The sequence below is a fragment of the Anolis carolinensis genome, chromosome 2, assembly GCF_035594765.1.
Source record: "Anolis carolinensis isolate JA03-04 chromosome 2, rAnoCar3.1.pri, whole genome shotgun sequence".
NCBI classification, from domain to species: Eukaryota; Metazoa; Chordata; class Lepidosauria; order Squamata; family Dactyloidae; genus Anolis; species Anolis carolinensis.
The window spans coordinates 20,691,764-20,706,386 of record NC_085842.1 but is presented as its reverse complement, the minus strand read 5'-3'; the positions used below and the strand labels follow the sequence as shown (position 1 = coordinate 20,706,386).

The following is a 14,623-nucleotide window of genomic DNA, read 5'->3' as shown; positions in this document are numbered from 1 at the left end:
TCTTGGGAAGACAGGCGGACAAATGTCAGCGTGCTTTAGGAAGCAAAGACCACCAGCATTGAAGCGATGCTCCTACACCATCAACTCCGCTGGACTGGCCACGTTGTCCAAATGCCCGATCACCGTCTCCCAAAGCAGCTCCTCTACTCCGAACTCAAGAACGGGAAACGGAATGTTGGTGGGCAGGAAAAGAGATTTAAAGATGGGCTCAAAGCCAACCTTAAAAACTGTGGCATAGACACTGAGAACTGGGAAGCCCTGGCCCTTGAGCGCTCTAATTGGAGGTCAGCTGTGACCAGCAGTGCTGCGGAGTTCGAAGAGGCACGAACGGAGGGCTTAAGGGAGAAACGTGCCAAGAGGAAGGAGCGTCAAGCTAACCCCGACCGGGACCGCCTTCCACCAGGAAACCGATGTCCTCACTGCGGGAGAATATGCGGGTCAAGAATCGGTCTCTTCAGTCACCTAAGAACACACGCCCAAGATACCAAGGTTGGAAGACTATCGTCCTCGAACGACGAGGGATCGCCTAAGTAAGTAAGTAAGTAAGTAAGATATCTTATGACAGGTATGGACCAGGTGTTTATGGCATTGATGGTGTTGCCTCCATTGAGCTTGCTTTTGAGAATTTTTCTGACCCGTTGTGTGTATTCTTTGCTGACCACAGTTTTCACATGTTCATGCTATTATTATTATTATTATTATTATTATTATTATTACATACACACGTACAGATTTGCACTTTTACTCCAGAATTGTCCATACGGGTGGCTGGGAGAGTGACACCTTTGTTTTCTGATGGTTCAATGAACACAAACTGTGTTCCATACACCAAATAATTAAAAATATAAGTGTACACAATTACCTTCAGGCTTTATGTATAACTTATATTTCTGTTGAAATTTGGGTCCCATCTCCAAGATAGCACATGATAAATGCAAATGCTGGTATGCAGGTACAGTAGAGTCTCACTTATCCAACATTCGCTTATCCAACGTTCTGGATTATCCAACACAGCTGTTTCTCTAGGCAGCAAGGATTGAATTTTTTATGGATTTAATTTCCAACCATGTTGCTACTGTACGTTCATTTTATGCAATTCTATCTTTATTTGTAGTCAATTTGTTAGTAGTCAATGTTTTTTAAGACAATGTTTTCAATATATTGCGATGTTTTGGTGCTAAATTCATAAATACAGTAACATTACTGTTTTTTGGACTCCTTTTTCTATCAGTTTGTAAAATGTAATGTTTTTGGTGCTTAATTTGTAAAATCATATCATAATTTAATGTTTAATAGGCTTTTCCTTAATCCCTCCTTATTATCCGACATTTTCGCTTATCCAACGTTCTGCCGGCCCGTTTATGTTGGATAGGTGAGATTCTACTGTATTCCAAAAACTTTTTAAAAAATCAAAATATGTCTACTCCCAAAGCTTCTAAACTTTGTTGTCGAAGGCTTTCATGGCCGGGATCACAGGGTTGTTGTATGTCTTTCGGGCTGTGTGGCCATGTTCCAGAAGTATTCTCTCCTGACGTTTCACCCACATCTATGGCAGGCATCCTCAGAGGTTGTGAGGTATGGATAAACTAAGGAAGGAAAGGAAAGAATATATATCTGTGTAGAGTCCAGGGTGTGGCAAGAGTCCTTTGTCACTGGGAAGCCAGCATTAATGTTTCAGTTAATCACCCTAATTAGCATTGGAAAGGTTTTTGTCTCTTGCTACCAGTATTAAAATACTCTAAAATCAAAACAGTAGATGGGAACCAACACTCTGAGGGCTAATGACTGAACAAAGGATGCCCCCAGGCAAGAGACAAAAACATTTCCAATGCTAACTAGGGTGATTAACTGAAACATTAATGCTGGCTTCCCAGTGACAAAGGACTCTTGCCACACCCTGGACTCTACACAGATATATATTCTTTCCTTTCCTTACTTAGTTTCTCCATACCTCACAACCTCTGAGGATGCCTGCCGTAGATGTGGGCAAAACGTCAGGAGAGAATACTATTGCGCCAAATTGCTATGTGTGTGTGTGTGTGTGTAAAGAAATCCTTGCAAAGTTGTTTCCAAAAGATCTCTGCAAAAGAGCTCAGCTTTGCAGAGGCAAAGCCACGCCTCAAACAATGTATCTGTTTGCTGGCAGATGGCTGAGTTTGTCAGTTGGGAATTTGAGCTTCCAGAGAGAGCACAGAAAAGACAGGCTCTCTAGCTACGGTCAAGTAGCAGTTTAAATATGCTATGCTGGGTATATTGAATGCTGATTGATTAGTTATTGATCCTATGCAACTACATGGACATTGTACGATTGCAGAACTGTTTTATATTTCAACTCAACAAGCAAGAGTAAAGTTCCTTTGTTCTTTCAATTCCTCTGCCTGGTGTGAGTCTTTTGCACATGGTGTTAACTGGACGCTGCTGGTTCCGCTATATTCACTCCCTAACAAATACTTCTGGAACATGGCCACACAGCCCGAAAGACATACAACCCTTCTAAAGTTTTTATAACAGAAGCTCAACCTGCACACAGTCCTATACAAACCTGCCACTTGCCTCAGTTTCTCCTGTTTGCATGCAAACTCCCTCCAGCTTGCATAGACCATTATATTTTGACTCTCATGCAATTGATATGTTAAGACAGCAGCACATTTTGGGCCGACCCGCTTCTCCTTTGCAGGAGGAGACAGCTTGTTTGTTTAAAGCAGTCTTTCCCTCGCTTTGGGGTTTCAGACTTCAGCTCCCAGAATGCCTCATCATGGGCCTGGGCGGCGGAGGCTTCTGGGAGTTGAAGTCCAAAGCCCCGGAAGAGGCGAGTTGGGGGAATCAATAATTGAAAGGGTTAAAGAATGTTCAGAAAGAGCAATTGGCCAATAGACGTCCAGGGTTTGCTCAAGGGGGCGGGGCGAGAGAGGGGAAAAACGTGAATGTTCCTTCCGGTTGGACTGTCCAGCAGCTGCACACACAGCGGGCGGCCGCGTGGTAAGAGAAGCGTGTTGAACGCGTGAATGCGCTGAACAAACACGCGTCAGGGAGGAGAAAGCGGGGCTGGGCAGGGCAGCCAAACAGCCTGCCTGCCTGGGATGTAAAAAGCCCGCATTATTCCCCACCAAGGTTTACTGACTATTTTTATGTTTAGACACACACTAATTGCTTTACTGTGAAGCTTCATATGCGTTTGATGTAAGGAAATGATAGGAATATTATTATTATTATTATTATTATTATTAAACTTTATTTGTACCCCGCTAGCATCTCCCGAAGGACTCGATGCGGCTTACAAAGGCCAAGGCCTCAACACACAATATAACAATACAAAACAAAAGGCAAATTAAAACAATTAAAACAGTATAAACAACAAGCAGTAAACAATACGCTAAAACACAATAAAACTGGGCCGGGCCAGAGTAATGGGTACAATATTAAAAGTGCTGATGTGACAGGTGAAATATAAGGCTTATAGGGCAAGTGCAGGGTGCAATATGCAATCTAAGTTCTAATAAAGTGCTTATAGGACTTGGTATTGGAGATTTCCTATTAATCTGGGAAGGCACATTGGAATAATATTTATTCTTATTTGTAGTAGTAATACATTTGATGTAAGGAAATGATAAGAATAATGTTTATTTTTATTTGTGGTAGTAATACATTTGATGTAAGGAAAGGATAAAGATACTATTTATTTGTAGCAATAGCAGCAATAATACATTTGATGTAAGGAAATGATAAGAATACTATTTATTACAGTAGAGTCCCTCTTATCCAGCGTAAACGGGCCAGCAGAACGTTGGATAAGTGAAAATGTTGGATAATAAGGAGGGATTAAGGAAAAGCCTATTAAACGTTATGATTTTACAAATAAAGCACCAAAACATTATGTTCTACAACAAATCGACAGAAGAAGCAGTTCAATGCACGGTAACGTTATGTAGTAATTACTGTATTTACAAATTTAGTAGCAAAACATTGCAGTGTATTGAAAACATTGATTACAGAAACATTGACTACTAACAAATTGACTACAAATAAATATAGAATTGCTTAAAATGAACTTACAGTAACAATATTATGGGAAGTTAAAGCCGTAAAAAATTCAGTCCTTTCTGCCTAGAGAAACAGCTGTGGATCCGGGCGGGAGGCAGACTGCATTGGATAATCCAGAACATTGGATAACCGAATGTTGGATAAGCGTGACTCTACTGTATTATTAGTAGCTGCAGTAATAATGCATTCTATATAATATATATATATAAATATAATTTTATATAAGGAAATGTTATTAATATTATGTGAGTAATATTATGTGAGCAAATGTGAGTAGATCAATAGATACCGCTCCGGCGGGAAGGTAACGGCGCTCCATGCAGTCATGCTGGCCACATGACCTTGGAGGTGTCTACGGACAATGCCAGCTCTTCGGCTTAGAAATGGAGATGAGCACCAACCCCCAGAGTCAGACATAACTGGATTTAACGTCAGGAGAAAACCTTTACCTTATCTACCTATTAATATTATTATTAGTAGTATAGTAGCAGTAATAAAACATTTGATGTACAGAAATTATATTAATATTTATTGGGATTAGGAATAGCAGTAATAATAATACATTGATGTAAAGACATGATAATATTTAGTAGCAATTGTAATAGCAGTAATATATTTGATGTAAGGAAATTATAATAATTATTAGGTTGCTGTGAGTTTTCGGGGCCGCATGGCTATGTTCCAGCAGCATTCTCACCTGACGTTTTGCCCACATCTATGGCAGGCATCCTCAGAGGTTATGAGGTTTGTTGGAAACTAGGCAGTATATATGTGGAATGTCCAGGCAGGAAGCAGCCTGGCTTTGAAGCTGCAAGGCTATTCAATGCTAATCAAGGTGCCTCCAACAGACAAGAGTTCTTTCTCCCACCCTGGACATTATTCCACAGATATATAAACCCCACTTGCCTAGTTTCCAACAGACCTCACAACCTCTGAGGATGCCTGCCATAGATGTGGGCGAAACGTCAGGAGAGAATGCTTCTGGAACATGGCCAGACAGCCCAGAAAACTTTTTTATTTTGCTCTGGGGCAAAAGAAATGTGCTAAAGTTGTTTTTCCCAATGAAGAACACAGGAAAGGTCTTTAGAAATTGTACTGATAGGACGATCCTGATCTGTCTCATTTTAATGCGTTGCTCTGTGCCTGGAGACCAGGACATAAGACAATGGATCCAAATTGTAGGAAAAGAGTTTCCACTTAGGCCCCTTCCACACAGGCAAATAAGATCCACATTTTATGCTTTGAACTGGAATGTATAGCAGTGTTGACTCAAGTAACCCAGTTCAAAGCAGATATTGTGGGATTTTCTGCCTTTGATATTCTGGGTTATATGGCTGTGTGGAAGGGCCCTTAAACATTAGAAAGAACTTCCTGATGGTGAGAGATTTTTGTCAGTGGAATAGGCTGCTGCCTGGGAGTCTGGTGAAGGTTTTTAAGCAGAGGCTGGATGGGCATCTGTCAGGAGTGCTTTGACTGTGTGCTCCTGTATGGCAAGGATTGGACTGGATTTATTTATTTATTTATTTATTTATTTACAGCATTTATATTCCACCCTTCTCACCCCGAAGGGGACTCAGGGCGGATCACATTACATATATAGGCAAACATTCAATGCCTTTTAACATAGAACAAAGACAAGACAAACATAGGCTCCGAGTGGGCCTCGAACTTATGACCTCCTGGTCAGAGTAATTCATTGCAGTGATTCATTGCAGCTGCTCTCCAGCCTGCGCCCCAGCCCGAGCCCTTTGGGGGTCTCTTTCAACTCTACCCCTCTTTTTATTCTGATTTCTTTTTTCTTTAGGAAGAAGCCTCCTGGAATGTTATCAACTCTTAAACTTGTCTGGGGATCTGCCACAGTAGGCGGAAAGACCCCAGAAAAAAGCAGGCTGCAAGGTTTGATTTGCCCCACTGAAAATGGCCACGATCAGTACAGAGGTCCAGACCAAGTCAGAACAAGGAACATCGATGGAAGTGGAAGAGATCAACGGCCTCAAATTGGAGGAAAAAGTTGGGAATGACCCCCACGTTGCTGCGGCTGGAAGAATTGAGGACTTTCCACTGAACACTTCCAACATGGAGGTGAAATGTGAACAACTGGATTGTTTATGGGGAGAGAGCCATTGGCAGGAATTCCCAAAGACATTGGACTATACCAGCTCTGATGTCACGAAGCCAGAAACAATGGGGTCTTCATGCCAAATTGGGGCCCAAGCCTCTCCATTTGTCTTCACATCCAAGGTGGAAGAAGATCAGGAGACCCAAACCAAGTTGGGTGCCTCTGGAGCATCTCAAGAAGTCTCCAAAGGGCTGACTCCACCAGTTGAAGACCAGTCCGAGGATGCGGTGGTCTTGGAGATCCAGCGCCAGAACTTCCGCCAGTTCCGCTTCCAGGAGGCTGCTGGGCCCCGTGAGGTCTGTAGCCGGCTCTGGTTCCTCGGCTGCCGGTGGCTGAAGCCGGAGAGGCACTCCAAGGAGCAGATCCTGGAGCTGCTGATCCTGGAGCAGTTCCTGGCCATCTTGCCTCCAGAGATCCAGAACCGGGTCACAGAGGGCTGCCCGAAGACCTGCGCCCAGGCAGTCGCCCTGGCTGAGGGGCTTCCGCAGAAGAAGCAGAGACCTGAGAGGCAAGAGCAAGAGGTGAGGATGATATCTCTGGCAATGGCTGTCATTAAGAACATTTGTTTAGAGATGAAGTCCTCTTGGTATATCCCAAATAATGAGATTTTGGGGTCATAAAGTTGGAAGAGACCCCAAGAGCCATCCAGTCCAAATCCCCTGCCATGCAGGAATACATCATCAAAACACCCCAGACAGGTGGCCACCCAGCCTGAGGCCTATTGTGTATCTATACCAGGCATGGGCAAACTTCAAAATATAATTTAAAATCCGGTACTCCAAATCGTCCTTTTTTCTTAGAATTTATCATTATATTGTATTTTATTCTTGGTTTTTTCCCCTTCCAAACAAATTTCATTACAGTAGAGTCTCACTTATCCAACATTCTGGATTATCCAACGCATTTCTGTAGTCAATGTTTTCAATATATCATGATATTTTGGTGCGAAATTCGTAAATACAGTAATTACTACGTAGCATTACTGCATATTGAACTACTTTTTCTGTCAAATTTGTTGTATAACATGATGTTTTGGTGCTTAATTTGTAAAATCATCACCTAATTTGATGTTTAATAGACTTCTCCTTAATCTCTCCTTATTAACCAACATATTCGCTTATTATTTATTTATTTATTTATTTACAGTATTTATATTCCGCCCTTCTCACCCCGAAGGGGACTCAGGGTGGATTACAATGAACACATATATGGCAAACTTTCAATGCCAACAAACAAACAACATACATTAGACAGACTCGGAGGCATTTTTAACATTTTTCCAGCTTCACGATTCCGGCCACAGGGGGAGCTGTTGCTTCACCGTCCAGTAGTGGCTGTACTTCCTCATTCCTTTCCTCGTGTTTTGCTGGCAGTATTATGGTGTTGTAAATTAGCCTCCCGCATAAAGCATCCCTAAATTTCCCTAATTGACAGATGCAACTGTCTTTTGGGGCTGCATAGGTCAACAGCAAGCCGGGGCTATTAATGGTCGGAGGCTTAACCCGACCCGGGCTTCGAACTCATGACCTCTCGGTCAGTAGTGATTTATAGCAGCTGGTTACTAGCCAGCTGCGCCACAGTCCAACATTCTGCCGGCCCGTTTATGTTGGATAAGTGAGACTCTACTGTATATCCTTATTCCATTCTTTAAATATTTTCGTATTCCGAATAATGGGGAGGTTTTGAAACAAATATAACATTTTTGGTAAAATATTCATTTTTATTGCGCCAATTCGACCTAATAAAGACAGGTTTAAATTCTTCCAGCTTTCTAGTTCTTTTTGGATTTCCTTCCATTTATTTAAGTAATATTGTAATACGATATAATACTAATAATACAATATTGTCATGCAGCCAGATCCCAGGGCTGAATTTCCAAGCCCTGAATCTGACTTCATAACATAAACATGCGAGCACCTGGCGGGAGAAGATAAAATGAGCCTGGGAACTCAGGGGTGAAAGTATAAACAATTATAATTGCTGTAGTGTGGGGGGGATAGAAACCTTGGTGGAAATGTGATCCAGAAGGTGGGGTTTGATGATGATATTTGCGTGTGATGTTACGTTGCATCAGAAGTGATAAAATTAGATGTATGTAAACATTAAAGTCGAGAATCCCATTTCTCACCCTCCTGCGGAATTCGCAGTGAAGTGATAATGAGCGAGGAAGAAGATCAAAGCCCAAATGAGGCAGAGAGGCCTTTGCAAGGGGCCCGGCCGAAGAGAGAAGAGACGCTGCAAGCCATAGCTTCCTCTACGGGGTACCCCAAGCCGAACGGCGTGACCCAGAGAATTCCCAGGCTCGGAAGAGGCGTCTCTGCAGCTGCAGAAACCAGTTGGGGATCTGGAGGAAGTATGCCGGAGACCGTGGCCCTGCGGTTATCCATCCTGGAAACTAATTTATCCAGGCTGTCGGAAACCGTGGGGAGATTGGTGCCATTATTGGAAGAGAATCTCCAGAAGGAGGCCAGCCGATATGGCGCCGAGAAAGAACCAAGCAAAGAAGGAGATTGGAGCCAGAGGGACCAGCGGGCGTCAACGCAGAGCCCCGTGGCGGCAAGGGACGAGGGAGATGAGGAATACTGGCAGGAGCTGCAGTTCCGGGACAGCATGGCGCGAGAAGTGGAGCGTCAGCGAGCCCTGGGGACCCTGAGGCCGCCGTCTCCAACAGAGCTCCCAACCCCCCGAATGGGCGTCGGGGTGGAAAGGCCACTGGGGCCAGGGATCGGGTCCAGTGGATTCGCAGACGAAGGCGAAGAGGAGGAGGATGTGCCGTACGACGAGGAAAGGCGAGATGAGGGGGCTACAGCTAGGCCAGTATGCGGATGGGCGGAAGAGCCAACAGCGGCGGCAGACTTCCAGGAGCCGCGCAGAATGACCACCGGAGTGGGGCGCGGCGTGTTCCAAGGAGCCACCCGAGGAAACCTGATGCAACCCTTCCCCATGCCGCCCAGACAATATCAAAGGGCTGCAGAATGGATGCCTAGAAGGGAAGATCTCAAGCTGGAATACGGAGGGGAATCAGAGGAACTGAACTTTTTTCTAATTAGCATTAGAGGATACATGGAAGACAACGCACACACATTTCCCTCCGAAGCAAGCAGGGTTCGAGCCATCGGCAACACACTAAAGCGAGGAGCAGCCAGCTGGTATGTGCAATTGCATGCCAGACGCGACCCATGCCTGAGGTCAGTGCCCCGCTTCCTCGCCGCACTGGAGAACCGGTTCAGAGACCGGCTAGAGCAATTGAGGGCTCGAGACCAGCTGAAAGGAATAAAACAGAGGGACAAAACGGTGCCCGAGTACGCAGAGGAATTCCTCCACCTCGCGGAAAGGGTACCGGAGTGGTCTGAAGTAACCAAAGTGGAACTATTTAAAGAGGGACTACGCCCCGAGATTTTCAGCTGGGCAGCGCACAGAGACGACCCCGAGACGCTCCAGGGATGGATTCAACTAGCGGGGCGCGTCGAATCTACCCTGGCACAAGTAAAGCGCTTCAGGAGCAGCAGCGGCCAGCAAAGACCGGTGGCGAGAGGTCGAGGAGAAACGAGGAAGCAAGAAAGACCCGGAGGGAGGCCGGGGATTCCCTCCAGAGGAGACGACAACAAACCTAAACCGGGATGCTTTGTATGTGGGAAGACGGGCCACCGAGCAGCGGAATGCTGGGCCCGGAAGGGGGAGCCGCCAAAAGCCCCAAAGCCCAAGCCAGCAACCGGGAGGCGTGCGGAGGAGGAGGTGCAGGCCCCAGAATCTTCGGAAAGATTGGTGAGTCGGGACAAACGCATGATAGTAGTACCAATTTGCCTCTCGGGGCTAGAAAATCGGGCCACCTGCAAGGCGTTTGTAGACTGCGGGTGTTCTAGGAACATTATAACCCCAGAATTAGCAGGAGCGCTGAAATGCCAGCAGATGGCACTTGACTCCCCAATTGCATTTTCGCAGCTAGATGGATCAGTCGCTGCTGGGGAAGTATCTACAAAGGAATTACGGGGAGTTCCATGCAAAATAGGCAAATGGGGAGGAAGAATATCCTTTGTGATAGCCCCTATTGCCACATACCATGTAATATTGGGGATACCATGGCTCGAACAAGCAAATCCTGAAGTAGATTGGAGAGGAAAAAGCTTAGCATTTAAAGAACAGCAGATGCAATGGGAGATAAGCAAAATTGCAGAAGAGGAGGACGAGGAAGACGAAGCGGGGGAAATAGACCCACAGCTATTGCCACCTGAATACAGAGACTTTGCGGATGTTTTCAATCAGAAAGAGGCCAGTAAATTGCCTCCCAAAAGAAATATAGAAGTAGGGATTGAAATAACCCCAGGAGCAGACTTACCAAAACCAAAAGTGTATCCCATGTCTGTGCAAGAGAAGGAGGAATTGAGAAAATACATTGATAAAAACCTGGCTCGAGGCTTCATTAAGCCATCTAATTCTCCTCTCGGGGCTCCAGTGTTATTTAGGAGAAAGAAAGACAATTCCCTAAGATTGTGCATTGATTATCGAAATTTAAACGCAATTACCAAGGACAATAAATACCCTATGCCCTTAGTCAAGGATTTAATTACCGTATTGAAGAAAGGGAGCATATTTACTAAACTGGATTTAATTGAAGCGTATCATAAATTAAGGATCAAACCGGAGGATACTTGGAAAACCGCATTTTCCTGCGCATTCGGCCATTTTGAATACGAAATTTTGCCTTTCGGGTTAAAAAATGGAAGCGGCTGCTTTATGCAGCTTATAAATGAAATACTACACCCGTTATTGTACAGAGGGGTGTTCATATTCCTTGATGATATCTTGATCATTTCTGAAGATAAGGAAAAGCACGTAAAATTGGTCCGGGAAGTTCTGCAGAGACTAAGAGAAGCAAAGCTGTACGCAAAACTGTCCAAATGTGAATTTAATAAAACTCAAATTGACTTTCTGGGATATCGGATGTCTCCAGAAGGGTTAGCTATGGATCCAGCTAAAGTAGCAGATGTGAAAGAATGGGGAGTGCCTCAAACAAGGAGGCAATTACAATCATTTCTGGGGTTTGCAAATTTTTACAGACCCTTCATAAAAGGCTTTGCACAAATAACCGCACCCCTTACAGAACTTTTAAAAACAAAAGGGAAAGGGGAGACAGCAAAAGTGAAAGCTCCCGGCGCCAAACTGAGTTGGACGCCAGAATGCCAAAAGGCATTCGAGGCCTTAAAAGAATGCTTCACTGAAGGACCCATCCTAAAACACCCTGATATCAGGAGCCCTTTCATAATCCATTGCGATGCCTCAGACTGTGCGTACGGGGCAGTGCTATTGCAAAAGGATCAAAATGGGAACTTAAAACCCTGTGGATATTTGTCACGGAAGTTCAGCGAAACTGAAAAAAGTTGGCCAATATGGGAAAAAGAGGCATTAGCCATATTAAAAGCCTTAGAATGCTGGCGACACTTCCTCGAAGGAAGCGGAATCCCATTCGAAATTTGGTCTGACCATAAGAATCTCCAGTATTTAAAGTCTCCTAGAAAATTGTCCCCCAAACAAATCAGATGGGCGCAATACTTCAGCAGATTCGATTTCCAATTAAAGTTTTTTCAAGGGAAACAGAATGTCTTGGCAGATGCTCTTTCACGCATGCCTCAACACGAAGGCCTAACCACAGCAAAGGAGGGGACAATATTCTCTGACAAACAATGGGGCTTAGCTGTCAGGACAAGAGCACAAACCCAAAAGGAGGACACGGCTTTTGTCGAACTCGGCGGGGAAGATAACTGGGGAAATGAACTAAAACAGTCTTATAAAGGAGATCAATGGATCGCGTCCAACGCAGAAAAGGGGGACCAGAAGGGGGGATTTTGGTTTGTAAACAAGAAACTGTATATCCCAGCAATATTAAGGATTAAGATTCTGCATCGTTTTCACAACAACCAGAGCGCTGGTCATACAGGAATTACCAAAACAACAAAGGCAATAGCAAAACATTGTTGGTGGCCAGGAATGAGGAAGGACATAAAGAATCATGTTGTCCAATGTGATGATTGTGCCAGAAATAAATCGGGAGGAGGGAAGCCTATGGGATTGTTACAGACAGTAGCGGAACCTACCAGGCCTTGGGAATGTGTAGCTATGGACTTTGTGGGAGAACTGCCAGTCAGCAAAGGACATCGTTATATTTGGACAGTATTAGACCTGTTTTCTAAACAGGCCCACTTTATAGCACTGACGAAGCTACCATCGGCTGAGAAACTAGCTGAATTGTACATAAACCATATTTACAAATTACATGGATGTCCAAGTAGAGTAGTCAGTGACAGAGGAGTACAATTCACAGCAAAATTTTGGGAAAAATTCTTGGAAATGCTAGGAGCAGAAAGGAGTTTAAGTTCTGCTTTTCACCCCATGACAAACGGGGCGGTAGAACGTACTCAGCAAACGCTTGGGCAGTTCCTTCGAATGTACTCTAACATGAGACAAAATGACTGGTCTAAGTGGTTGGCGTTTGCGGAACTAGCCTTTAATTCAACTATACATTCAGCAACAAACAAAACCCCCTTTGAAGTAGTTTACGGGTATGAAATACAACCTTTACCCCAATTGCCGAGGTGGACAGAAAATGAAGGAACAGAGGCAGGGAAATGGAAAACGCAAATGATGGAATGTTGGAATCAAGTGACTGCTTCGTTAAAAGAAGCACACAAAAAGTATAAAACGTTCGCAGACAGAAAGAGGGTGGAAGGCGATAAATTAGATAAAGGAGATCTAGTGTGGTTAAGTACCCAAAACATCAAATTGGGGTTACCTTCAAGAAAACTGGGCCCCAAATATATTGGACCATTCAGAATACAGGGTGTTATCAATGAAGTGACTTTCCAATTGGCATTGCCAAAAAGTTTAGGGAAAATACACCCAGTCTTCCATCGCAGCTTGCTGAAAAAATATATGGGGACTTTAGACAAAATGGACCCATAGAGTTATTGTTTGATTTGTTTCAGGACTATGGTGAAAGAAGAACCGAAGAGGAGGACGAAGAAAACGGGGGCGCCATGTCATGCAGCCAGATCCCAGGGCTGAATTTCCAAGCCCTGAATCTGACTTCATAACATAAACATGCGAGCACCTGGCGGGAGAAGATAAAATGAGCCTGGGAACTCAGGGGTGAAAGTATAAACAATTATAATTGCTGTAGTGTGGGGGGGATAGAAACCTTGGTGGAAATGTGATCCAGAAGGTGGGGTTTGATGATGATATTTGCGTGTGATGTTACGTTGCATCAGAAGTGATAAAATTAGATGTATGTAAACATTAGGTCATTCTCGACTTTTCCAAAGTCATGTATTCTTCAATAAAGATTGTGTTTGAGAGCAGCTGTCTTTGATCTGCGTTCAGACTGGTCCTTTGAAGTAAGCCTGACACAATATAATAATATTAAGTATATATTATATTTTACATGTTATTACTAATAATATTACAATATATTGATACAGTACAATATAGTAATTTATTACCAGTATTGTACTATGCTAATATAATATTGTATGTAAATTTAATTTGTAAGCCGCTCTGAGTCCCCTTCGGGGTGAGAAGGGCGGCATATAAATGTAGCAAATAAATAAATAAGTAGTTATTTTGAAATAGTTGATTATTCTTCGCCGTTAGCCATATTCCCAAGTACTTTATTTTCACTGATATTTTTAAACCGGCTACTTGTTCCAATTTTTCCTGATTCTTTTTCGATATATTTTTAGTCAAAATTGTTGATCCACAATTCCAAACTTTCTGAAGCTTGTGACTAGGGTTTGTCAGGCTATTTGAGATGGGGAATCTCCCTCATCACTTTCTGCAAACAGCTGAGCTCTTAACAGGTTGGGGATTTATATATGTCCTGGGTTTTTGCTTGTAATACTGATGTATAATAATATAATAATAACTTTATTTTTTATATCCTGCCACCATCTCCCCAAAGAGACTCGGGGCGGCTTAGACAGGGACAAGCCCGAACAACAACATAGCGTAACATTACATACACAGTAATTAATCAGTAATTTAAAAACATTACAATAAAACACAAGATAAAAACAACATAACATGACAGTTAATTTAAAAGCCTGAGCATGAATTGCTACGCACGGCAGAGGGTGACTAGTGCAGAGCTCCAAAAGGTCCGTAGGTAAAATCAGAGCGAGGAGGAACAAGGGGACGGATCCATTAAAGTGCTGATGTGTTCTTATGCTTTATGGTTTTAATTTTTCATATCTATATCTTATTCCAGTATGATTTACAAAGAGGGAGAAAAAGAAAATAAAACTCTATGCTAAGTGAAATCCTCAGTAGTGGGGTCACACTGTGTGTATACATACACATATCAGGCTTTGTGTTTTCTATTTTCTATTGTTGTATGTTTTCCAGGCTGTATGGCCATGTTCCAGAAGTATTCTCTTCTGACATTTCGCCCACATCTATGGCAGGCATCCTCAG

At 43.5% G+C, this 14,623-nt stretch overlaps 2 protein-coding genes across 2 annotated transcripts in view; both read left to right on the top strand.

The window, feature by feature from the left end:
• Window positions 1-407: 407 nt before the first annotated feature.
• Window positions 408-14,623, top strand: part of LOC134295840 (uncharacterized) — a 50,593-nt gene continuing 36,377 nt past the window's right edge. The window contains exons 1-2 of the mRNA XM_062969299.1: window positions 408-538; window positions 5,846-6,681. Of these exons, the coding sequence (XP_062825369.1) occupies window positions 5,959-6,681 (723 nt within the window). The 5' untranslated portion in view covers window positions 408-538; window positions 5,846-5,958. The remainder of the gene's footprint in view (window positions 539-5,845; window positions 6,682-14,623) is intronic.
• On the top strand, window positions 6,696-13,512 carry LOC134297019 (uncharacterized). Its single transcript, XM_062973462.1, has 2 exons — window positions 6,696-9,925; window positions 13,141-13,512. Exons 1-2 carry the CDS (start codon window positions 8,318-8,320, stop codon window positions 13,246-13,248), a joined length of 1,716 nt encoding a protein of 571 aa, XP_062829532.1. The 5' UTR covers window positions 6,696-8,317; the 3' UTR covers window positions 13,249-13,512.

Bases quoted from the DNA above. Each gene is read 5' to 3' on its own strand.
- LOC134297019 (XM_062973462.1), top strand. From the start codon at position 8,318: ATGAGCGAGGAAGAAGATCAAAGCCCAAATGAGGCAGAGAGGCCTTTG. The intron at 9,926-13,140 runs GTGAGTCGGGAC...GATTTGTTTCAG, and splicing joins CAGAATCTTCGGAAAGATTG to GACTATGGTGAAAGAAGAAC.